Genomic DNA, 27,410 nt, shown 5'->3' with positions numbered 1-27,410 from the left:
TCTCTGTGTCTCATCCTTGCGGTGACTAAGGGCATCCAACAACAGAGAACATGGCAGAGTACTCTCATTACCTCAACGAAAAAGGGAAAACATGACCAGGTGGCAGAGAGCCTAGCTTAAATAAACAGAGCTGAGTCGAGACAGGGACAGAAGCAAGCTGGTTTTGCCCGTCTGTCTGTGCTGTGTCTGCACTGTAATTAAAAAAGGTTACTTGAGGGTTACTGTAATCATATGAGAACACACAGTATAATATTATAATAGCATATAGAGCATGGATACCAACTTCTGAAGGTATGTGTTTCTATAGACTCCATATAGCAATTATTATATGTACATATTCACAGCAAACCTCTGATTTTGTATGAAGGCTGCTGGAGTGTTTGTGTCATGGTGTCATCTTAGTTTGGCACACTTTCTTCTGTCATGCACTTTAGATTTTTTCTTTTGGTGCCATGATTTTTAAATATTTTATGGCACTGACATTTTTGATAGATGATGTTTTTCCTTCTGCAAGGAGGAAAGGGAATATTTCCCCAAAATCTTTACGAGTGTTCTCTTACATCTGTCTTTTGAATTGTCTCACTGGTCTTGGGTTATTACAACTTTCAGTATTTCCCCCTAATTTAGATTATATGGTGTTCTTTTTTGCAGTCAGCTCAAACAACAATGTCATTGATAATGTCATAAAGTGTATTCTCCATATCTACTAGGCAAGTATAGAGTGTAAATACACAAAGCTAAGATTCAAGTCCATGCCAGGGGAACATCTCTTTAGAGTTTAATCAAAATAGGCCACCAAAAAAACGTCTGTAATTAAGTAAATCATATCACCACCGGGAAAACCATGCTTCTCCAAAACAATACAGATGAAGCTAATCTAATTGGTTTTAAATTATTTATTTAGCTTAGTAAGAAGGAACACGTACTCCTTCAGTTTTTCAGAAACATTCTAAATCACTAAAGTTGAAGATACATGGTTTTCTTAGGAAGGTTTTCTTTGTGTATATGTTGTTTTCTCCCTGTTCTGTTCTAACACTTTATTTTAGCCCACTCCCTTTTTTAGCATTTTTAAGCAGTATAAACATTTAATAAATTGTTTATAACACAATATATTGCAGTTGTAAACAGATACGATCTTATACAGTATATAAGCGTTATTAATGTAGTTTTACTGCTTTAACAGCTCATGTGAAGCATCAATAACTGGATGTTCGAATAAACAGATAGTTAAAGAATATACACTCACCGGCCACTTTATTAGGTACACCATGCTAGTACCGGGTTGGACCCCCTTTTGCCTTCAGAACTGTCTTAATACTTCGGGCATACTTTCAACAAGGTGATAGAAACATCCCACAGAGACTATGGTCCTTATTGACATGATAAAATCACGCAGTTGTTGCAGATTTGTAGGCTGCACATCCACAATGTGATTCTCCCGCTCCACCACATCCCAAAGGTGCTCTATTGGATTGAGATCTGGTGATTGTGGAGGCCATTGGAGTATAGAGAACTTATTTTCATGTTCAAGAAACCAGTTTGAGATGATTTGAGCTTTGTGACATGGTGCATTATCCTGCTGGAAGTAGCCATGAGAAGATGGGTACACTGTGGTCATAAAGTGATGGACATGGTCAGCAACAATACTCAGGCAGGCTGTCGCGTTTAAACGATGCTCAGTTGGGGCCCAAAGTTTGACAAGAAAATATCCCCCACACCATTACACCACCACCACTAGCCTGAACCATTGATACAAGGCAGGATGGCTGTTGTTTACACCAAATCCTGACCCTACCATCTGAATGTCGCAGCTGAAATCGAGACTCATCAGACCAGGCAACGTTTTTCAGATCTTCTATTGTCCAGTTTTGGTGAGCCTCAGTTTCCTGTTCTTAGCTGACAGGAGTGGCACCCAGTGTGGTCTTCTGCTGCTGTAGCCCCTCTGCTTCAAGGTTCAATGTTTTGTGCGTTCATAGATGGTATTCTGCATACCTTGGTTGTAACGAATGGTAATTTGAGTTACTGTTGCCTTTCTGTCATCTCAAACCAGTCTGCCCATTGTCCTCTGACCTCTGACATCAACCATGCATTTTCATCCACACAACTGCCGCTCACTAGATATTTTCTCTTTTTCAGACCATTCTCTGTAAACCCTAGAGATGGTTGTGAGTGAAAATCCCAGTAGATCAGCAGGTTCTGAAATACTCAGACCAGCCCGTCTGGTACCAACAACCATGCCATGTTCAAAGTCACTTAAACCCCTTTCCTCCCCATTCTGATGCTCGGTTTGAACTTCAGCAAGTTGTCTTGACCACGTCTACATGCCTAAATGCACTGAGTTGCTGCCATGTGATTGGCTGATTAGCTATTTGTGTTAACAAGCAATTGAACAGGTGTGCCTAATAAAGTGGCTGATGAGTGTAATCTATAACACTTTACATTAATAAACACTTTAAATGTCCTTAAAGCTTTTTATAGGTGTTGTGGAAATCATATATTTCCTGTTGCAGAACTGATCAAATAAATGGATTACAACAAACTGTTGTCTTTTGGTATTTAGAAAAGTAAGAAAGAAACACGGTGCAAACTGCAAAAGAATTCAGCTGGGTCAGACGTCTACCACCTAGGGCAGTATCAGACATCTGGCCCTCAGCAGAGGACAAACATAACATTTTTAGGAGGGAGACTGTCCCCCTCACACAGTGGCCTTAAAAACTCCACTTCTCATAGTAACGGAGAGGCATAAGACATAACAATTTCACAGATGTTCACACACGCGCACACACACACACACACACACACACACACACACACAAATCTTGATGTCCTAGTGCACAGTATGAAGTCAGAGAAGGTAACTATAAGTAAACAGTGTTAGATACATAATTACCAGCATGAATATAATATGGATCAATGTTCTGCCACCACAATAACTACAGTGTAATGTGTTATAATGTATTACATGCTTATAACAAACTTATAAATGATTAATAGAGGTGTTAAAGATAAGTTTTACCCCCAGATTTATGCTGCTGTAACAAATGACAGCTTTGTCAGTGCTCATGTTTATATAAAAAGAAAGACACCAGAAGGAAAGAAAGTGCAGCAGTTTGGCTGGTTGTTGTTGCCTGAGCTGGTGACTTCATGGTCTCTCCAGTCCTGCAGCATCCAAAAGGATGTCAAGGGTGAAGGCGTGGAGATGGAAAGAAAGAAACACTCAGGAAACATGTAGGAAGGAGAATCACACAGACCAACTAACAGGTTGTCCTTCACCTAACATGCAAAATCCATTTACCACCATGGAATCATAGTTGATGTGTTGATAAGACACTTTTATCAGGGGGAGGAAGAGGCCCCACATCAGCAGCACGTGCAGTCACCAGCAGGGGTGTAGGAGGGTTAAAAAGGGCGAAAGCTCTCCACCCACCCTATACCCCCCTTTTTTTTTTTTTTTTTACCTTCCTTCCTCTCTCTCCCTCCCACCGTGGCTCACTCCTTCACACTCCTCTCTCGCTCAGTCTCGGGACTCACTGCGGAATCTGGAAGCGAAGATGCGGGCGGTCGGGGCTGTGGGAGTCGGTGTACTGTGGGCGCTGCTTGTGGCTCTGGTGCCCGGCGGCGTGTCGGAACTGGAGACGCGGGTGCAGGAGCCGCTCAGGGCCGAGTCCACTCTGCTGAAGCCGAAGGTTATGATCGCCATTGTAGCTCGTAACGCGGCGCACAGCCTGCCACATTACCTGGGCTGCATCGAGAAGCTGGAGTACCCAAAGGAGCGCATAGCGATCTGGTGAGAGGCTCACAAACAGGGATGCAAGAGTGGGACTATTTTGACTCTTACAATATCCCTAGGTTTTCAAACAATATGTAAAGTTTTATGCACGAATGAGTAGGCTATGCCATAGAGTTCCCTAGTTTCAAATGTGCATTTTCACACCAGGCTGGCATCTTTCGGAGTGGGCTACACACAGTGCACGAGGTGGACAGTGATCTACAGTGGTGTGTGCTTTAATGAAAAGCAGCGTGTGTCCGCGTTAATTATAATAACAGATTGTCAGCATCGGCTCGCAGACCTGTTGCTGCGTTTTACGATGCACTTACCTCGCGATTCTGACACCGGCATCCAAATTGCACGCTGTGGCAGAAGATGAAAGAGCTGCTGTGCATGTTGGCTTAACCCCTAATCACGGATCCCTCCGTCTGATTCAGCACAAACCTGCGGAAACGAGGCTTTAAAACAGCAGGGCTGGCAGGTATAAAGAGTGGGGTGGGGGTGGGGCACCCCAGGTAGGGTCCTGTTTGGTAGGCTTATCAAATGAGCATACTGAGTTCATATAAAGTCACCAAAGAGGGGCCCTGCAGGTGAAGCGATGAAAGGAGACATTGAGTTGGTCTGACAGCAGGTCTGGAGGGGGGGCGTTCTGGGTAGTCATGCGTAAAATGTGTGTGTGTGCCTTTGAATGGTCTGCAGGTGATGTTGGTTGGTGGATCAGATAGAAAATCAAACAGAATCTGAGAGATTTCTGACAAGAGGCAGGTTGATATGATCAAAGTGCGGATGTGTAGAATGTGAGATGGAGGACATAAGAGTGACATGCAGGTCTGGTGGTGGATGTTTGCAGCCCTTTCCCTGTCAATGCCCACCTCCCAGAGACCCATTCTTCTGTTTTGTTTCCCACACATCCCCTTTGCTGAAAGTCTTGCTTTTGTTTGCAGAGCGAATGTCTGTTTCTAATTCAGAGACCTTCACTAAAACACACACATCCACTCTGGAGAAACTCAATACAGAGAAGGGCCCTTCTCTCTGGAGTGATGTGCCAAAGTGACTGAGCTAACAAGGCTTTGTGAAGGGTTTAACTGACTGAGGAAGGGCCCCATCAGTTAAGAGTGGCGTCTCTCCGGCCTGCATTCAGTGCAGCCAGGGGAAAAAATTGCAGTGTATATTTGAGACAGATCAGTCCTGCATGTCACACAAGTATGTTTGATGTTACAGCAAACTGTCACTGACATTATCACGTAAATGCTCACATAAAGTCCTCTAAGCCAAGCCTCTAACGCTGGGACGTTATTCAGGCAGTTCATTTTTATTTCAGCAGCCACAGCCTATAGTGTTGTGGCTTTATTTACCACACAAGTATTCTGATATCTATATTATTACATTTATGACACACAATGATTTAAATCCAGTAAAATATTTAATGAACACTTATGAGCATTTTTAGCACACAGAGAAAATTGTGTGTGCTGTATGAGGGCCGTCCCAGAGAGACCATTAAATGATCAGATGAAAATATGAACTTCTAAATTGTGATGCTGTATAATGTGGTGCTCACTTGTTTTTGTGGCGATTCTAAATTTGAAGAAAAAAGGGCAATTGGAAACAGTGGAAATACTTTAAACATCTTAAATATTGTTAAAAGGATGTTTGTTTTTCTAGTATAAAAAAGTTAATTGGGTTTTTGTGGGTAAATTGGTTAAGAAAATGACGTTTCACTCAACATAACTCATGCAGCTCTGTGCCTCTTTGTTTGTCTTTGTCATCATTATCACTGCCCAATGCATACAGTAAGCCAAACCACCCAATAAATGCCAAATTGTAATTCAGCTCTCACTAAAAGCATTAATCCACATTATAACAGTTTACAGTGTGTTACAGAGCACTAATTGATTGCAATACCACAATCAGGACAACTACAGTTAAAACCCAAACATTGCTTCTAAAGAGAAGAAGTACAAGACTTTGACTTAGTACTTAGTACCACTTATCTTGGCATTTTTGTTTGTAATTGACAGTACAAAGTAGTAAGAAGCTTGGTGAAGTAAAGTGTAGGAGAATGAGGTGAGATGAGGGACCCCAGCTGGACTCAAGCCAAGGAATTTGGGGTTGTATGATACACAACTTCACTAGCCACAGCTTGTGTGGATATATCATAGACGGACTGATGTAAAGAACTAAAGAATCAGACAATACCACCAGTGTCTGCCTGCGATGCTCCAGTTTTTGCGTGGAGACACAATGTTCCTCTCACTAGTTCCCCTCTGGTGCTTCAGGCTTGAGTGGAACGGAGGATTGTTTTCCCTCTTCATCTCCCCTCTACTCATTTCAAATATGTAATCCAAGGGAAATAGAGCAAGGAGTAGAGGAGAAGGATGCAGATGATTAAATATAATAATAAGTGTGGAGATCAATCGAGGAGAGACACCCGGTGTTCTCTTTATTATGTAGCAGCCGCAGCAGGACGCCGAATGTTGTTATTTTTGTTGCAGTGTTAATATGTGGTTGTACTGCACCTGTGTGTTTAGGCACATATATGAGAGGGCAGATAGAGAGTGTAACATAACAATCTACACATAAAGAAAGCTTATGGTGGTGAGCAGTTCATAAGTTCTGCAGTTATAAAAGTTAACCAACATCCCTTTCTGCTTTTGAACAAATGCAGTGCACAATATGTGGCAGAATATTATTTTACCAGCTTTTTCCTTTCTCACTGAAAGGACAATTTACCAAAAATATGCGTAAAAATTAGAAAGCATTGTATAGTTTCTTGCTTCACGGTAGAAAAGCTTGTGTTTGCAGCAGCAGCACAAAACAGAGTTTTTCTGGTAGAGCCATTTCATACGAGGTTCACACTGAGAATAACCAAAAAAATGGAAAAGGTTGAGAATCTACATGGGAGCAGGTGTTACAGAGTATTAAACTGCTGAACAACCCAGCCAGATGACAAAATCATGCAAGTTTACAAAATATCAAGACAGGCTTTGGCCTGTCTGAGGATGTTGAGAGGTGTGAGCTTGTTCACACAGGACAATCTGCCCTAATCATCAAGTCTCCTCCACCCTGTTCACTTCAGCCTCTGACTCACCCTGACGGTTGGGATGGTCAGTAAAATCTGCCTTTAAAAGTTTTGCCTCTGCAAGCAGGTGCAGTTCTTACAAAGAAGTGGCAGCGCGGTGAGAAACATTCTCACACTGCTGTTAAAGAATGAAAGAATGCAAGAATTTAGAGAAAGAGGGGGATGGTCAGGGGGAGAAAAGGTGGTCAAAAGTGCTGGGAAATTACCCAGAGGGCATTTAACCGGTTGGTTGGTTAATCCACATTCCCACAGTAGCTTTACCATGTGTACTTTCCTCTTTCCCTTTGTTGTGTTGTGCTTCTTCTGTGCGAAAAGGGCAATGGTGAACTGTAAGGCTCACTACAAGACATTCATATCATATATTCTAACCAGTGGAAGCTCACGAAATCTGTTTTCAGGCCGAGTAACAGCCAGACTCAGAGTGACTGAGCTTTGCAATAGGAGCCAGTAGTTGCTATGAGTCAGAAAATTCTATGAGCACAGAAGGAAATAAGTCTCAACTCTCATCACGTCTTTGGGTGACAGGTGAGATTTACTCATCACTGTCAAACCAAGTGATCAGCAATGTCACCTGGCAGCAGGAGGGTACTGGGTTTGAACCTGACCTGGCCTGTCTGCATTCGTTTCGTCCACAAGTGTTCAAGTTTCTTCGCTCAGGTCAAAGACATGCAAGTCAGATGAAATGAAAAGTTTTGTTGTTGTCCGTCCAGGGTGTATAAAGCTAGAGCCAGCTGCAGCTTAGCTTAACATAAAGTTGGGAACATCTAGTCTGGCTCTCTCCAAAGGTCACTTGAAACATGTTATATTGTGTTTATTTAATAGTACAAAAAAGAAACCCAAAGTTTAAAATTGTCACATTGTGGGTTTTACAGGGTTTTACAGGGGGTTATGTGCCAGACCATAATTTAATCCTGGATTCTTGTCGCAATCGGTGGACCCTCCAGTCTTTGTGCTAAGCTAAGCTAACCGTCTGACAAACTACAAACACAAGAAATACATAACACGGGTCAGTGACTGGAAATATGGACAAAGGGGTAGTGTGGATGACATGCAACCAAGGTTACATAGTTGCACAGCCTTCCACCTCATGGTTAATTGGACTCTCCATGAGTGAGAGGTTAAGTTGAGATTTCAGCAGCTTTTATCGTCTGCAAGTTAACATTCGAGTTTTGTGCCCGGCCTACAGGAGTTACTGTTTGTAGTAAGCAGCTTCAAAGGAAATCATAGAGAATTTCATAAGCAGTGAGCTGGGTGTTTGTCTGAACACCCAAGGCACACAACACAAGACAATTCTCACCTACACTTTAGGCCAGTCTGCCATTATTCTGCTCCTGACGCTGTTTGTTGCTGGCTGTCTGCTGCTTATTGCCTGCCGGCTGTGTTCAGGTGGCAGAGTGCTTTCCAGGTTCTGAGCTGGGGGTTAAGATGATTTGTTGACTTTTCAGAGAAAGACTGAACCATAAAGAGGATCTCAGAGCGCTGACATCATCTGCCTTTTCGTCCGCAGGGCTGGCTTTCTCACTTTCATAATGTCTTGTTGTTTATTTACTCATTTATCATATAACCATTATACCTCATTCCATATTTATGGTATTGTACTTTATACTCAGAGACGATGCAGGGACAGGGAGGGATTTGTGGTAAGAATTTTCTACTGGTGAACTTTTAACTACCAACTATAGCTATTATTATACAACCTTTGGTACAACCACTATAAATCCTGATGCACCACTCTGTAAGTTAAGAATTTTCCACAGCTGCTCAAATACGAACATGCTAAATGCCCCAGTGACATGTGTCATGTATACTGTCATGCGCCTGTTGAGAGAGGTTTTATGTAATTGTAGCTTGTATCTACAATATCGTGTGCTGAGGAGATTGATGTGCGATTATTAGCAACTCCATGCCAGATCCAGCTCCACTCAAGCATTTAGAAATAGATATATAGAAATGATTTGCCCCATGTGACATGACTTAACATGACATAATATTTAAGCTATTTTGACAAGCGCATAGATTTACGCAGCAATAAACAGATCATAAAAAATTAGACTTGAATGCTGAGTAATGGTCTGACTGTTTGATTAATGCTGACTGTAGTTTTGGGCTTTGCAGTGGCCTAACCTTTTTGCACCAGAGCCAAATTTTACTTTTTAAAAACCACTTTAAACCAGCATATCTCTGTGCCTAATGGGACACTTCAGTGTTTCAGGTTTGTTTCATGACAGTAGCACTGAAGAAATGCAGAGTTGTCCACCAAAAACATTTAACCTGGCTGGACTTACGATCAGTGTTGGACAAGTTACCTGGAAAATGTAATCAATTACTCATTACACATTATGTAACCTAGCCCCGTCTTCTGAGCAGACAGTTTTACGTTTTTAAATAATATCTGATAAAAATAATGGTTTCTGTTCAAGAGCTTGCTAATGCAGCATTCTATAGTGGTTCAAGTATTAAAAATATGGTACATTTGAAGTCTAAATATTTATATGGTTTTCTACTTAAAGCTAAGGTAGGCAGTTTATTTCAGAAGCATTTTTGTTCTATTTGTTGAAAATCTCTTTAGATCCCAACAAAATCAAATGCTCTGACATAAATATGAAAAATATTCGGTATCTGTGGCTTTTGCAGGACTGTAATAAGCACGGCCTACTAGCCTGCCTGTGTACCTACCTATCAGCGTGTAGTTTCCCACATGAAAATGTGTTTTCAGGGAGTGTCTTTGGAGGGAGGTCTGAATTGAGGGTGTGTGATTTTTTTGGTTGGATGCTTTCAAAATCTAGCTGTCTCTTTATAGATCTTCAACACTGCCTACCCCAGCTTGAACTATCCTGACTGTGTGCCTTCACCTCAGCTAGCTAAAAGGTTATCAGTTTTGTGATGTTGCACAGTTTCTCTAGTTTCCCCGTGCCAGGTGTGTTACCTCAGGCCCCATTTCTCTATGGGAGCACTCCAGCGAAATTGTTCCTGGTTTTGTCACGCAGGGAGTTTTTAGGAGAGTAGTTTATCGAAGTGTATGGAATAAGTTATCAGGATGAAATAGGCTATAGTGTGTTATCTGGTGCAGACAACATGGGCATTTGTGAATGATTAGCAACATGTGCTTTTGGTGAGTGTCAAATCTGTTAGATCACAGTATTGGCACTCAAATGAGTGTGTTTGATTGTCTTCAGTGTTCTGGTGCAAGGATGGGTATAAAATGTGCAAGCATGTGTGTGTCTTCTCACATATGCCTGTGTGTGTGTGTTTGAATGCTATTACACACATAATGGGTGTGTGTGTTTCTGCTGTGCTCCTCTGGCTCAGCCCCTGCTTTCCGTTCTCTTTCTAATGACCTCATAAGGCCCACAGTGAGCCAGAACTTTGTATTCTGTAGTCACATCCAATCCGTGGGAAATTGAAAAAGGTCTTTAAACATCTGCTCAGGTAGTTGACATGATTTCCAGAAACGCAGGAGGATGTTTCCTAGATAACAATGCAACTATATCTGTCTGTCTGTTCCTTCCATATCTTACATGTGTGACGTATGACATTGCTTGTGTTGCTTTGGACAGTGAAATTTCACCACTGAAATTGTGAGAGTTCCCATATTTAGCCGATTTGTTTCTTCTAAAATAAAAAAGTTGCAGTGATTTCCTTAAAGCGCTGTAGTTTTCAGCCAATGTTAATCAAACCTGAGTAAATAGTGCATCGGTTGGAGACTATTTGTAGCCATGGATTAATAATACACATTTGGTGGTCTTGAACCAAACTTGAATGTCTGTGTTCATTGCAATGAAGGGACATGTCACGCAGGTGAAGCTCATTGATATTTTTATTTACTGTTCCAGTATGAAGAGCACGCTAAGCACATGGCTTATAGTTGACACATCACTTTGAAATGGGCGTTCACTCTAACTCAAGATGTATTGAGTCACGTTTTTTTATACCTGCAGGGTATCTGTGGAAATAAAGAAATTGCACACATAATGATGTGGTGTTATTGGCAGAAATTACTGTGTGGCCCAATGTTCATTTTCCAAACACAGTGACTTCAGAGCCTAATCTTTGCCAGCCTTTCACTGAGCCTCAACCAGCAAAATCCCTGTAAAGCTGAAGGGCTGCAGCTGACGATGTAGTACCTGCCAACAGTCCAGCCCCATCCTCACTGCCCTGAAGCAAGAAGGCATTCATAGGAAGGTTTTCTCTGTAGATCCGACATGTCTGTGCAGTGCAGGAAACAAAGAGAATTGATTTTATTATCCCTGAGCTTTTTTCCCCAGCTCTCTCTCTCTCTCTCTCTCTCTCTCTCTCTCTCTCTCTCTCTCTCTCTCTCTCTCTCTCCCCTGGAGTGGAAATGGTTGTTCCTGGCTCTGGACTGCGAATTCTTGCTTATTGGTGCCCCATGTGTTCAAGCACTCTTCCAGCAGTATTGTCAGAGCTTGGCAGCACAGCAATGATACAGTGATAGAGTTGGCTAACACTGAAACACAATGGTATCTTGGTATGAGCCCTCTCATCTGGAGAGTGACAGGCTTGAATATGGATTGGGTTAAGGCGAAGTAGAGGCAGATGTAAAGAGAGCAAGAGAGAGAAAGAAATAGTTCCACCGTCAGGCGAAGTGTTTAGAGCTATGTTTTCATGGACAGTGGATTGTTCACTAGAAAGACTGGAGCTCATGTTGTCATAGAGCAAATGTATCTGTACCTCCATCTGTCTCTGTGTGTGATCATTTTCACTGCTGGTCCCTCTCCTTCCCTGCCTCCCCCCACTCTCTCACTTCCTCCCTCTTTCCAGGATCCTTCTGTTTCCCCATCACTTCCATCTGTTTGTTTGGGTTTTCGCTTTCTTTCTTTTTTCTCTCTCTTATACTCCCTTCATGTTCTCTTTCACAACCAGAGTGTGTTTTAAATAATGACTGCATGACTGAACTTGCATTGGATGTTAACATACTTTAAATAGTTACTTGTGTCCATAAGAGATCTTAAAAAAGTATTAAAACTGTTCAATAGCTGCCATTGCCATGATGGCCAAAATAATAATAGCCTCTAAGAGTTTTAGAACAAAAATTTAGAGTTTTACTTGACATGGTATTCCCTTCATCTACCCAGCTAAAATCAAACAGAAGCCTAAGCTTGTATCTTAATAGTTTAACAATTGGTCCAAAACTGCAGGAAGACGTACTGAAGTAGATATTTAGCACATAGTAACAAACCTTCAGACATAGTTTATCCTGGAATCAAATGGCTAAAAAAAGCTTTTCCTGGTGCCATGGGATTGAGGGAAGTGCATGCATGTATTAAGAAAACTGGATACGACGCTGTGACTCACTCTTGCCCAATGTGCGCTACTGCAACTAAAACAACTTCTGTCACCCAAAACGCTTTTACCAAATTGAATAATAATAAAACTGTTAACAGGACACCAAGAACTACATTAATCTTTGTGTTTTGTGGATTTCTAAACTATGAACATGTAATACTTAAATACTTTAATACTAAAACATTCCCAAAATGAAACGCTACTTTTAAGTGTGGAACATCATTGCAATATGCAATATATAATATAATGTCTACGGGAAGCGACAATTTGCAAAAGCAAACCAGAAAGACAGCTAATGTTTTTTAGTGTATTTGCTGGTTGTTTTGTTTTTTAATTAATGGCCACAATATCGGAGTCCTGTTTCTATTTCTCATAATATACCCAAAAGGGAAGGGGATGACTCTGTGCCAATGTTCTGTGCTCATACTACTGCAGCGTTTCAGCCCATGCTCCCTATGAATGAAAATGAAATAACTCCAGTGCAAATGTTATGCAAAAAGTAATAGTGTAGAGGTCACGGTGGCGAATGGCCATACAACGATGGAGACCAGACTTCTCATCTTGTCTCCTACCAGCAGTCAGCACTGGCTTTCTTTAATATTTAACCATGATGAAAATCTCATTCAATTCGAAGTCTTCAATTCGAAGTCTCAAAGTCTTGGAATATGGATACTGAATATTACACTTCCGTGCAAGCCTGCAGGCCCCGGCTACTTTTGTTGACCCTGAGAGTCATGAGGAATTTCAGTCAGGAGGTCCCGTCTCACCCACCCCTTCTTCCACCCTCCCTCCCATTCTGCTTGTCCCTTTCCCCTCCATTTCTCTACCCATCAAACCCCTCCGCTCTCCTTTCCCCCGCTAGACCATCAAGAGGCCTGCAGCCACGTCAGCCTCCACAGGAGAGACTATACTGCAAAGTCAACACAGACACACACAGACACACAAAGACACACACACACAAACACACACACACACACACACTATCATGCTTATTATGTTTTAAAGGCATCTACGCTCAGGCCTGAAAGAGGCATTCTTGCTTCTTAATTATATGCAGCACCCAGTCATTATTGGGAGGGATATTAGATAGTTTATTTAATCAACAGTCAGCTGACACTGGCCTGCTGGAGCCTTTTAAATCTGTGTTTACCTAAAAGCACCAGTCTCATAGACAAGCCACTGTGTTTAAGGCCAGATGTCAGCCTTTGACAAGTGGGAGGGAGAGAGCCAGAGAGAGTCATGAAGTGGTCTCGTTAGGGGATGCAGTTGGAAATGTGACCAACGTATTATTACATTTTACTGCATGACTGCTGCTATTCGATCGGACCAAAGCACATAAGTTTCACAGGATTTTGACACTTTTAGCAAATGTAAAAATTTGTGGTAATATAATAAATAAATAAATAAAACAGCTATTATTTTTCATAAAAGCTGATACAAGAATTTTCCCTTTTCAGAGGATATCATACAAACCAGAATTAGCTGAACAATGGATCATTTGGATTTTTGTTATATTGCAGTTTGCTTTAACATCTGCTCTATAATGCTGCTGATAATACTCTACACTAGCTGCTGCAGCACTGATTAAGGACATGTGCCGTATGTGGATGCTTTGAGATCTGCACAAGAGGAACTAGAGATGACAAGATGCAGATGGTGTAGGTCTCTGAGACTTGATAACAAGGGAAGAAATAAATGGACTTCTTATGAAAGGAGAGAGAGGGAGTGATAGGTGAGGCCCGGGGAAGCGTCTGTTGTCCAGATGCTGATCATGAAGACAGAAAAGGGGAGAGGGTGCCTAACCCCAACGCTGCAGGCAGTAGAATAATGAGGCTGCAGCTTACTGTAAACTTCAAAACAGGAACAAAAAGGCGCAGCACAAGACAAGAAAGAGATACAGAGGTATGGAGGAATAAGGAGGGGGATGGAAGCCTGAGAGCCCAGATTATTGTATCTGTGTATCATGTGGAGAGATGCATACTATTACCTTGTATCTTCATTTAAATATTTTCACAGACATCCATGAAATATTACTGTGTATAGATGTGTCAGCATTGTCATTTGGACAAAATATTTTTAATCCTGTAGTTTCAAAAGCATCAGCGAGTCACAGTTGAAGTAGGCCGATTTGGCAGAAAATGCGAAGGCTCTTTGACTTGGCGCTGAGGTCACAGACAGTACTGTACAGTTCAGCTGCAGTGGCTTATCTTGCCAGAAGGTACAGGAAATTGAGTAGAAGGAGCACATAACTGCCCCATGAAGAAGGACGGACATGTCTAAAATAAAAAGATATGGAGGAGAGGATGCCCCATGGAAATGACAAAAAGGACAAAATGAGGTAAGCAACACTAAATGTGTCATCCTCAATAGAGACCTTTTTATATTTCTATCATCCTGCATAAGCTGGAAATGTGTGTACAGTGTATCTTTATTTATGTTTTAGTCCCAAAAAGCTTCATAACACAATTAAGGCAGTGCTTTTATTGGCAAAATCTGTGTATTTATTGAAGCGATTGTTCAATAAGTTTTCTTTCCTTTTGTAGACAACCTTCAGTCTTCACGGACTCAATACCTGGACACAGGAAGTGTATGTCCTGCCAAGAAAAGCCTCTAAAAAAGGACTGATTTTGTGAGCCAAAGAAAAAAAAAGCATCATTAGCATTTTAATGTGATGTTTGTTAAACAGAGTTAGTCCAATCATTTATAGGTTTAGAAGGGTTTTAATGAACTCTGTGAGGAATTCATAAAATAAATGTAAATATTTTATATCGATGAGGACATTTTATCACAATTCTGCACATTTTCATTTCATGTTTAGCAGCAAAATAACAATCAAAAATCCCCTTCATTCACCCCCCTCTGTCCCCTCAATCCCACACTCTTCCTTGCTGATTCATACCTATAAACGGCTGTGGCTTAGGAGGTACAGCGGGTTGGCCGTTAATCGAAAGGTTGAAGGTTCAATCCCTGGCCCCCTAGTTGCGTGTCGAAGTGTCCTTGGGCAGGATACTGAACCCCGAATTGCCCCTGGCGTGCGTGAGTGTGAATGTTAGTTTCTGTTTGAGCACTTAGGCTCAGTGTATGAATGTGTGTGACTGGTGAATGCAGATCTAGTGTAAAAGCGCTTTGAGTGGTTGAAAAGACTAGAAAGGCTATGCAAGTACATTTAAACATACACATATTCTTATATAATGTATTTTCCCACAAACTGTTCTATGTCATTCTTTACTTCCCAGAAGTTCCCTCCTTTTAAATCCTGCCTGGAACTGTGTCTAACATTGGAAGATGGCATGTAGGAACACATTTTTTCCCCCTAGCGATGTGCAGTTTAGCTGTTGACAAAGCAAGTAAATATGTGTGCTTATCTACTCATTAGCAACGTTTCAGATGTTTCACTGTGTTTCTGGCCTATGATAAAAAAATTCAACAGCAAGTCATTAAGAGCAGACATCCTCCTTTATTACTTTCACGGGCAGTTATGCACTAATACACACACGCATGTGCTTGCATACACATGTTTTTACACTCAAACAGGTATACTTAAAATTGTAAACCACCACTTGTGCAAAAAATAAATCACCAGTCGCACTGCTGTAAAAACAACATTCCCAGATCACCAAAATGAACATTCTTGTGTTTTGTCACATCTGCAAGTGTAGGCACGCACACATACACACACACACACACACGTACTATTAAAATTATTGACCACTGTGTCTCCTTGAGGTGTATGGCTCCTCTCCACCTACTGCTTCTGTGTGATGAGATATTTATCTGTCTGACTGAAGGTTATTGAGAGCTCTGCCTCTTTCTGACTAATCTATGTGTGTAATGCAAGACTCTGCACGTTTATGTGGGATTTCTACATGTGGTTGTGTAATGACATAGGCATCAGTGTGCATGCCTGTGTGAAAACAGGTGTTTCTGTATCGCTAGTTGTGGGTAAACCAAGAGCGTCAACACTGTTGTTGAGAAGGTTCTTGCTGAAAATACGAGGAGACGGCGCACAAGTGTATGTGTGTTTTTCTATCTCTGTCCAGCCAGTCTAAAATTGGGTGCAGTTTTGGAGAGAGTACAGCAAGGAATATTACAGCAAGCAGTGGAAAACTCCATCTTACTAAGTGTGTGTGTGTGTGTGTGTTTGTATGCACACATTCGAGTAAAGGCCTCTGCCTCACATTCTGTTGACCTTTCCTCCTTAAAGGGCAATTTAAATCCAAGGACAGGTGATTATTTTTCTGAAACTGATAGCAAACTGCACAGTAATATGTTTTTTTTATTACAGTTTTAATTTCTCTTGCACTTATTTATATATACACACACTCTCACCCACACACACAGTAGTCACAGTGTCTTCCCTAGAGCCAGCTCTGGGAGCTAGAGTGGAAATCTCTGTGAAGAAACAGCGAGTGCTAACCACAGTAGTGACCAACAAGCAGCTGCAACTTTTACACTGACATCATTTGCTTACAGGTATGAGTGTGTGTGTGTATACCGGTCTGTGCAATATTTCTCGATGTTGACACAGAGTGCATCAATTTTCACATGCAGATGAAGTAAAACCTAACTTCAGGCTGAGTTAGTTTTGATGGAAGTCCTTGTCCAGCGCTCACAGATTTTGTTAGAGAAGTGGCAGCTTGTCTCTGGAGTTGTGTTAGCATGTTCTTGGTATTACCCAGAGTGCCTCAGAGAAATGCCTGTCTGCTCTGTGCCTACTCAGACTGCTCCAGCAGTGCAGTTAATTGGGCAGTAAGGAGGCTTTGCAACACTGAGGCTTTCTGTTGTAACGTCAAACAGTAATTAGACAACTCTGGAAGCCTGAACCTCTTCTTCCATAACGTGCTGTCTGAACGTCGCAATCTCAAGCTTATGACGGTTTGCAGCATTTGATTTGATTTGTGACCCAGCTTCACATCCCATTATTTTTTCAGAGGGTGTCATACCTGAAGACATTCCTGACATGCCAAGAGACTTGTTTCTGCTCGGGGACAGCTGTTCACATCTCATGTGTTTAGCAGATGCACTTTCAAGAGGTGGCGGGAAACTGTCTGTGGCTGTTCTGTCATGCGATGGATGGTCAGGAGTTTGCTTCATGTGAATGACATCCTGTGTTGTCTGTGTTGGTGTTTCAGGGCAGCAACAGACCATAATATTGACAACACCACTGCCATGCTGAGAGAGTGGCTGAAGAGAGCCCAGAACGTCTACCACTATGTGGAGTGGAGACCCATGGAGGAGCCAAAGTGAGTCATGGTTTCCACAAGAATCATTTATTAGCATCTATTTAAAGCAATTCAGACTTGGATTCCATCCTTAATATGCTCAGGTTATCTCACATCACTAGTGTTTTGTAATGGGATTGTGAAGACCTCTAAACTACCTTATATATCTCTGCATCAGATCCTACACAGATGAGTGGGGTCCGAAGCACTGGCCTCCTTCAAGGTTCAACCATGTGATGAAGCTGAGACAGGCAGCGCTGAAGGCTGCCAGGGAACGATGGGCTGACTACATACTAGTAAGACTCCGATGAAAAATATATGCAGTAATTCAGACACTTATGTTAACAAAGTGACCATTTATAGCAAATGGTTACACAGTTGGATTTGGCAGGAGAGACTCTGCAATGAATCTGAACAGCAACAAAGATTGTGCTCAGACAGAGCTAACGCTGTGTATCGATTAGATTCTGAACTGGGAACAAAGAGTGATTTTTCATATTTGTAACTGAAGGTCATTGATTAAATTCCAGATGATGTTTTGATTTGGATTTTGACCATCTTCACTGCAACAAATATATCTGTAATTACAAATATATTTGTAATTTGGAATAAATAATGTTGTGTAGCATAGTTCATTTCAGAATTGATGTTATATGGTGAGTGACTTGTGCACTCAGAATCTCTCCCCTCTTTAGTTTGTAGACAGTGACAACCTGCTGACCAACCCACGTGTGCTGAATCTGCTGATGGCTGAAAACATGACCCTGGTGGCTCCCATGTTAGAGTCTCGCTCGCTCTACTCCAACTTCTGGTGTGGCATTACCCCACAGGTACAGTTTGAACTTCAGTTCAGACATCTGTCCACACACTCATCTAGATTTCTTACCTGAACCTGGCGTCTTCCTGTCTCTCCTCTCTGTCAGGGTTACTATAAGCGAACCCCAGACTACCAGCCGATCCGGGAGTGGAAGCGGCTCGGCTGTTACCCTGTTCCCATGGTGCACAGCACCTTCTTATTAGACCTGCGTCGTGAATCCAGCAGGGACCTGGCCTTCCACCCTCCTCACCCGGACTACAGCTGGGCATTTGATGACATCATGGTGTTTGCGTTCTCGGCACGCCAAGCAGGTCAATTTGAAAACTCAACTCACAACAAACTGCGACATTTGTGGCAGGGCGGCAAATCCCTTTGCTTTGTCAGTGAACAAACAAACTTAGGAAGATATGGGTGAATGAGGTACTCTGGCTGTTTGTCAGTGTGCAACATGTTTGTAGAATTGCGTTTTTGATGCGAGTAATCACCGGTAGTGGATCACTTAAAGTCAGCACACTGACTGTCAGCAGGTATGAATTCTCCCTATTTCTGCTACTGTTACGCGACATTTTAACACTCACTCTAATCCTGTAAGTGTCACTTATGGTCACAGTGGCTGCATTTCAGGTTACGTAGGCTTGCTTTAAAACATTTGAACCCATATTTTGCTAAAACAAACAAAAGTGAAATGTAATTAATAATCATTAATCGAAACATAATTAAATTAATTTATAATAAAGAGATGAAAAAGAACCCAATTTCTTACAATTTAATAAATACAGTAAGTTCACTAATTGACTTACATAATGATGGTTATTGCTACGAAAGAGGGGATCATTTTGATGGAAAGATACGCTGATATATTTATTCATCTGATAACATAAGTTTCTCACAACATAGTGTATTTGATCCCTCACAGAGCATCCAATGCACTGTTAACTTAAAATTTATTTCAAGAAAAATATGATGTGGCAAAAAGGTCTCCTCTCATTACCCAGGGTGTATTGCGTTGTACTAACCAAATCCCTCGTTCATTTACTGGATATGCAATATGCATAACAATAACATTTTAAGGAACGTCAAGCAGTTTATTTGTCGAGTTTTTATTTGTATTTGTGTAGCATGCAGGCTGTAGTGTGACACTCATACATATGGGACGTGGTATGAGCACCAAGGGGTCGTCTAATTTTCATGTTTATTTGAAATCCTTGGGTCAAGAGGTGGTGTTTACAGAACTGTGTTTGTGTGTTATCCAGGTGTGCAGATGTATGTGTGCAACAGAGAACACTACGGTTTCCTGCCCGTCCCTCTCAAAGCACAGCAGAATGTAGAAGATGAAAGGGAGAGTTTCATACACACCATCACGGAGGCTTTGAGTGAGTACACACACACATACACACACACACACATAGCAGCTGAGTTTACTGTCTGTCGCTCCATGATTATTTTACCTCTCAGGTTTGTTTCTTCTCCTTCTTGACCTCCCACGACCCTTCACGGTTGCATCCTGTAAACCCTCCTTGCTTTAATCCCCCTCCTCCGTACTGTCTCCCCCTCTCTGTTTTTTCAACCCCCACCTCCCTCTCACTTTCCCTCCCTTTTGGCCTCTTCTCTCTGCTCAGATTTTAAATAAACCAAATTTAAATAAATCACCGCAATCCTGAGGATATTTGGTTATTTTCTAATCCTGTTTTTGCTGTCTTAACCTTTTGCCTCCTTCCTCTCTCTGTCAACAGTTGACCACGACATTGAGCCCTCTGAGCACCTGTACTCTTCGCCATCACCACAGGACACGATAGGCTTTGATAAAGTGAGTTATGAGTGTGTTGGCTCTGCCTGGAGGAACAGGGTTTCATCCACTTCTGTCTCTCTGTATGTTTACTGTTTATCAGCAACTCCCACTTCCTGTTTTAGTTTCTCTCCATGTTCTTCTTCTTCTTCCTCTGCCCTTGCCTTCACCTCTCTGACCCTAACTGACCTGTTTTATTTGTCCTCTCTTTCTTGGCGTTCTACATCTCCTATTCCATAAAGACAAACAGTGACACTAAGCAAAAAACGTACTACAGTAGGAATATTAGGGATATTTTCTGTTTAAATGTTTAGGTTTTCCTGATCAACCTGAAGCGTCGGCTGGACAGGAGAACCAGGATGTTGAAAACAATGGCTTCGCTGGGTCTACATGCCACGCTGACAGACGCTGTGGACGGAAAGTAGGTTACAAACACACAGCCCTGCATGCACTCGATTAACTGACCTGAAGGCTGATTTAATCCTGAAAAGAATCTCCTCACACTCTGTGATACAGTCTTACAGAGATTTGGTGTTTGCAGTGATATGCTTGACTTACTTTCCCTCCTCAGACCTTTTAATCCACTGTTAAGAATGTCCTAATCCTTCTTCCAGCCTTTGTTTGTCTGGCAAATTGTATTACTTATTGCAGCTTGCTAAGTCTGACTTTGCTGTGTTTTACAGTGAAGCTTTTTTCATTACTCAGCTGCAAGTACAGTTAAAAGAAATACCCTTCTTTTCCCACTAATACTCCTCTTTTCTCCCTCTCATTCAGGGCTCTCAATTCGTCCCAGCTGCAGGCGCTGGGAATAGAGATGATGCCGCACTACAAGGACCCTTACTCTGGCCGAGTCCTGACCCGAGGGGAGATTGGTTGCTTCCTCAGCCATCACTCTATATGGATGCAGGTGAGAGCAGAGTAGCGCACTAATATGTGGAAGACGGGTTGTGCAGTGAACAGTGAAGGCGGAACATCTTGTGACTGCACATGGGAAGATCACAAGACCAACTCGCTGAAGTGACCTTTAACAGGAAATACACGTGTAAAGGAAGAAAACTAAAGAAGTAGACATGTAAATGTTCTATGGACCTTGTGCATTTCAGCAACAAGGACGTGCTCCAAGTCAGAAGTGGTAACGTGTCACATTGTGTAGGTGGACACCTGCTGCTTGTGATCACCTTTACCTGCATTTTAGTAAATATCTGACCAGTTTAATAATATAATATCATAACTGTTCAAGAAATATTGTGAGCCAGGTTCAGGTGTGAAGAAGTTTCGGAGACTGATGAAGACTTAACATAGCATGGTATATTGAGCCCGGCCGAGGGGATACAGTGCCAGCATACAACATGTGAACACGTCAAATGGCGACACCAAATCTGAAGGTTAACATCTTTTGGTCCAGTTTATGTTTCTGTCTTCCCTCTAGTGCCTGTAGGTTTCCCTCTTAGGTCATCTTAGCTGGCCTTAACCTAGAACAAATAATCTATCTGATGTTTAGACTCCAGTGCTTCATCACATTGGAATCTATCACTACCCATGGGTTGAACTGTAATCTGTGGAGCCAGTGAGTTCTTGTAGGACTCAACCTTGTAAGATTCCCAGAGAACACTGATATCTGCCAGCCTGACGCCTGATCTACTGTCTCTACTTACCGGTCAATAGGATTTTTTTTTTACATCTTTAATCTGCAATAACAGCGCCACCTATGGGCATATTTTAGTGAACTTTGGTGCCTGTAGTGAGGGGACCATGCTGAACAATTGGGCTGTGGATTCATGTCAATGTGAGCTGTGGTTATAGAGGAACAATTTTCTTGGATTAAATAACGCCACCTAGGGGCGTGTTGCACCAAATTTTGCACATGCCCTCAGGGGGGCATCCCACATTAATGCTCCAAGTTTGGTGTCGATTGGCCATTCCAAAGCGAAGATATGCCATCATTTCCTGTTTATAGTGTTTTTCGCAAATGTGTGTTAGCATGTAATTGCGCCATTTTTAGTGGGATCAAAATTTCCTCTACAAACTTTCATCAGCTTGGTCCAGAGATTATCCGTGCCAACTTTGGTGTCGATCAGACTTGCGACTTCAGAGGAGTTAATTAAAATAGGTTTTGCAGTTTTCGCGATTTTGTGGAAAAAAAGTTTAGGCAGAAATGGGCGTGGCCTATACCACGAGATTCAGTTCGATCCACCGAACGCGTGGATTTAAGGTTTTTGATATCCGCCTTCGTAGGCGGGAGTTCCAATCCCAAACGCGTTGACCTTGCTTATAGCGCCCCCTAGAGGTAGAACTGTGCAGATTTTTGCGCCTGAGTTACTCTTGGGGCTGTGAAGCTACCTTATGAGTGTCGTGTCCCTAGCAGTTACCGTCTAGGCTGCAGTATGAGTTTTATGCATGGAAGAATAAAAAAATAAAAAAATAATCCGAGCGCCGCTTCGCTGATACTGGGAACCCACTCCCTGCCCACTCGGGCTTGGACCCCTAAAAAATATAGATCCTTTTGTGTTATTTATTAAAAATTTTACAATCTGCTTAATCATGTCTCTATGGGTGTGGTGTGATCAGATTTAATTTACAGTGACCCCCCCATCTTTGTCTAAATGAGTCCCACCCACTTCAAACCAGTGAGAAGAGCGCAGACAAAACCCAGAAATGCAGAAATCTCTCATGTGCAAAATGTTTTCATGTAGGACCCCGCCACTTATGGTAAAAAGCTGAAGCCCAGATATTGGTTTTCAGGGCCTTTAAAATACTTTATGAAACCAACAACAAAACAAAAACAACATTCAACAGAGAGACTTTCTGCCTGTCTGCCTACCTCTAGTTTGCATTTCTTGTCAATTTCGCAATGAATTTTATAGAGACAAGATAAGATTAGTAAGCTGAGCACAATGGTCACCAGGAATAATGTAAAAGAGACAGACAATCTGGCAAAACTACAGCTGTATTCTTTCATTTTAACTTTTATGTTTGTGTTCTTTGACCATCAGGTGTTAGAGTATGGCCTCCAGAGTGTCCTTGTTTTAGAGGACGACGTGAGGTTTGAGCCCAGGTTTAAAAGACGGCTCCGGGCCATAATGGATGACGTAGACAAAGCCCAGCTGGACTGGGACCTCATGTAAGAACACCCACCCACCCTTTCACACATACCCTCACAGTTTTTTTCTTCTGTCACATGAATGTTCCTATCTGTGCTCCAGCTACGTGGGGCGCAAGCGTATGCAGGTGCAGCAGCCGGAGCAGTCCGTGGATGGCGTAAACAACCTGGTTGAGGCCGACTACTCCTACTGGACACTCGGCTATGCGCTGTCACAGCAAGGAGCCAGGAAGCTACTGGCTGCCAAACCCTTCACAAGGATGCTGCCCGTTGACGAGTTCCTGCCCATCATGTTCAACAAACACCCTAAGTCAGTCTTAACTTAAAGTTTTCTTTGATTTAACATTACAGTGCTGCAAAGATGCAATACACTTGACATAATGGAAATAACATGCACATGCGATAGGAAGGCTTGTTTTATTTAGGGCATGTAATGCAGAAAACCGCAGACAGAAAGACCCTTTTTAGACGGTCTGGTTTCTGAACAGACAGACAAATATTTACCGAAGGCCACAAACAGATGATTGCAGGTGCACTCTTACTGAAGAACATCATCCACATCAAGAGTAAAATAAAAGCTAAGTAAGGGACACAGTCAGTGAAATTTAGGCATGCATGGATCATGACATGGACAAACAGACTCATGGGCAATAGAGCAGGGCAGAAATACTGAAGGGCCCACTGCACAGTAATTATCTATACATAGACACAAACATGCATGTTAGTGTCCCGTTTTGACTGGTAGACAGTGTGTAGTCTTCTTCTTCTTCTTCATCTTCTTTTTTCTGGGCTTCCTCACACACAGGGCATGGATTGTTTGTCTGGCTCAGCGGGTACAGTGCCTTGCACAGGACACAATGCCTGCTTTTCTGCTGTCGTGCCCTGCTCTCCTCCACCTCCTCCTCCTCCGCTCTCCTTCCCATTTTCTACCTTTTTATCCCTTGAGTCAGCCCTCCACCCTTCCTGGCTATCCTCTCCTCATTTATTTTTTTAATTACAACTTCTTTTACATTCCCTCCCTCTCCTCAACAGACTAGACGTTTTTGCACACCTACACCCTCCCTGTGTCACCCACTTCTCCTCCCCCTTCCTTCTCTCTCTTTGAGGAATGTGCACCAGCGCGGCTCTTCCTGCTGGTTGGAGAAGGGGACAGGATTCCCATTGATAGAGGCCTGTGTGTGGGGGTGGGGTAGAGATGGCCACTGTGTGAATGTGTGTGTTACTATATAAATACATGGAGATGTGTGTCCAGTGTATAGATTACTATTGAATACACTGTGTGTATGTATTCAACAGTGAGAGAAGGTGAAATGGGAAATATGGACAGAAATGTGGAAAAGTGGCAGAGAAAATACATTAAATGTGTATATTATGTAAATTAACAGCAGGGTGTTGTGTGCGCTATTTAAACTGTGGATATTATGTCAGATATGTTGTTATTTAGGGGGATGAAGGCTGTTTGATGAGACTGTCTTTTCAAACTCTCTGTTCCTGTTTTCTTTATAACACAGTTTCTGTAAAAAAAAGCACATGAACAGAAAAAAGAGAAATATATAACAGTAAAAACAAAAAATGCCTCATTGTGTTGAAAATGTGAGCTCTAATAAAAGTGTGGGGTTTCACTGTCCTGGTGGAGCGGCAGGAAGTTGACCTCTGTGGTGACCCCTGTCTGCACGAGTGTGATGCCGCTTAGCTGACGTGTCACACCCAAACCTCCGTCGTTCCTCCATCTGGCCCTGCTGCAGGCTAATGAGGCCCCTGGGATTAAATGTTTTTCTGATTTTCTTTATAATAACCGGTGTTAGTAATATACTGTGATGTGAAGCAACATTAGTCCATTTACCCAACTACTGTACTTCAATGATATTTTGAGGTGCTTTTATTTTACTTGAATACCTCTATTTTTTTTTTATAGCACGTAATAACTTGCAAATTACTATTGTTTTCATTATAAATTAATCTGACAATGATTTTCTCATTTGGTCAATACAACATCATATAAGAGTCAAAAATGCCCAAACCCAAGGGAGGGCTCCACATTTTTTGTCTGATCAACAGTCCAAAAAGATATTCAGTTTACTATGATATGTGACAAAGAAGAGTGTCAAATCCTCCCATTTCAGAAGCTGTAACCAGCGAGTGTTTGACATTTTTGCTTGAAAAATTATCAGAATAGTTGCTGATTAACTTTCCATAACTGATCATTTGTTTCAGCTCTAATTCTGCTGCATTTCAGAGGGAAATAATGTGCAATTCATTTTACTACATTTATCTGACAGCTATAGACACTGGTTTCTTTTCAACCTCAAATGGCACCTATGATTAGCTTATAAAACATGAATCATTGTTACAGATAAAACGGCTCAACACTATATAAATTAGTTAAGCTCCATGTAAACCAATTTTAACTTGACTGGATTCTTCCACCACTGTTGTAGGGAAGCAGGTCATTTTGTAAAAAGTTTTCAACATTCCTGACATTACAACTCAACTGCAGTGGAGAGGAGTATCCTGTTCCCCTATTTGATATCCTGTATATTTGCTGTGTGTGGTATACATTGGACACCAGAACTTCCAGTTAACATGATATGATGCGTCAGAAATGCAAAATAGTCACGCAAACAGCGATGAGTGAGCACTCTGTTCTTTTTCTTCCACATGGTGAGTTATCAGCTGACTAGTAACATTTGATCATATTCAAGCCCCTGATGCACTCATGCACCCAACGCTGTTTGCTCCCTCTACCTCCCCAACCTTCTACTTGTGTGCCATATTTTTGGTGTTATAAAATGTAATGTTCCTGTATGTTTATTGAGAGGGATTAGTTACCAGTTATCATAACTTGCTGTTATAATGACCATTAAATTGATTCCTGTTTCCGTAACATCTCTTTTTACTTATTTGTTCCTCTTTCCATCCCCCTCCGCCCCTCAGCACTGAGTACATGTCTCACTTTGAGCCGCGGGACCTGAAGGCCTTTTCCGTGGAGCCGCTGCTCATCTATCCCACGCACTACACAGGAGAGCCGGGCTACATCAGTGACACGGAGACCTCCACCATCTGGGACGACGAGGCCGTGGCCACGGACTGGGACCGGCAGCACGCCCGCAAGACAGCCCAACAAGGCAACATCCGCCCTGTGGCACAGAACAGCGTCACTGGAGACTCACCGCCTCCTGCAGCTCGAGCCTCACGGGACGAACTCTGATACAGAGACCTGAGACCGGGAGAGAAAGACTTGTGTTTACTACGTCGTGTACACACAGTGAATGTCATGTGTACACACACTTGAAAAGACACTTGAACTACAAGCTGTACTGTACATTGATTCACACAAACACACAGGTTTGTTCCTCTATCCTCGTGGGGACATCTCATTGACATAATGCATTCCCTAGCCCCTACCCTACACACACACACACACACACACACACACACACACACACACACACACACACACACGTGTCCTAATGGAGAAAAGCAGAGTTAAGATGTCAGTCAAAACTGCTGCCTGATGAAGGGACACTAAGAAGAGGATAAAGAGCCGAATCTGGGAGGAGGGCCAGTGGGCCTTTGACAAAAGCTTTATTTATTCCCCATGTGCCTCCTCTGGACATGTGGAGATGGCCACGGCCTGATAAAACTTAAGCAACACATGGAAGACAGCTAACATTATTTGCAGGATGTGGGAGAAAAAAAATTATTCTCACAAATCAATTTTGTTTTGTTGTTTAAGAAGATGATTGTTATTTAAAAAGAACAGATGTTTTTTTTTTTAATGGACAGGCGAGGAATAAAGGAATCTTAAAGCTGTCTGAAAACAATTCTTAAATGTGCGTGTGAAACTGTGTGTGTGTTTGTGTGTGCGTGTGTGTGTGTGTATCCACGTGGACATATGCATGTGTCGCAATACTGAACATATGTAGGAGAAAGGAGGCTGACATAATGTACCCAAGAGTGTCACTGCTTCAGATGATGTCAGGCACACACACACACACACACACGCACGCACACACACACACACAGAGTACAGCCCTTCAGCATGGCAGTAATGGATGTTATTAAGCTCAGTGTTTTTATCATTGCAGATATCTCACTTGTACAGCGGGCTGGTCCTGCTAGTTAGCGTTTCAGCGCATCGGTCATACATCACACAAAGCCTGTAGGATGTATAATATGCAATTCTGTCCACGTTAGAGCCCTGCTTTCAGATTTGACATGTGCTAAATATTTTTGGAAAAACTGAATTAATGAATAATTCATGTCTTAAAACAGGCCGCTCATCATTCAGTTGTGGTTGCTGGGCTGAACTAATAAAACAACTTCTCTA

General features: G+C 42.1%; 1 protein-coding gene across 1 annotated transcript; it reads left to right on the top strand.

The window, feature by feature from the left end:
* Positions 1-3,551: 3,551 nt before the first annotated feature.
* On the top strand, positions 3,552-27,410 carry colgalt2 (collagen beta(1-O)galactosyltransferase 2). Its single transcript, XM_038716127.1, has 12 exons — positions 3,552-3,787; positions 17,288-17,398; positions 17,556-17,673; positions 18,073-18,207; positions 18,301-18,505; positions 19,448-19,567; positions 19,928-20,001; positions 20,295-20,401; positions 20,755-20,887; positions 22,974-23,101; positions 23,184-23,390; positions 26,015-27,410. Exons 1-12 carry the CDS (start codon positions 3,552-3,554, stop codon positions 26,286-26,288), a joined length of 1,848 nt encoding a protein of 615 aa, XP_038572055.1. The 3' UTR covers positions 26,289-27,410.

This window comes from Micropterus salmoides, unplaced genomic scaffold (assembly GCF_014851395.1).
Source record: "Micropterus salmoides isolate LMB-PRFRI ecotype aquatic unplaced genomic scaffold, ASM1485139v1 Ms_hic_scaffold_13, whole genome shotgun sequence".
In the NCBI taxonomy this organism is placed as follows: Eukaryota; Metazoa; Chordata; class Actinopteri; order Centrarchiformes; family Centrarchidae; genus Micropterus; species Micropterus salmoides.
Note: the sequence above shows the minus strand (reverse complement) of the source record. Positions and strands in the feature narration are given on the sequence as shown.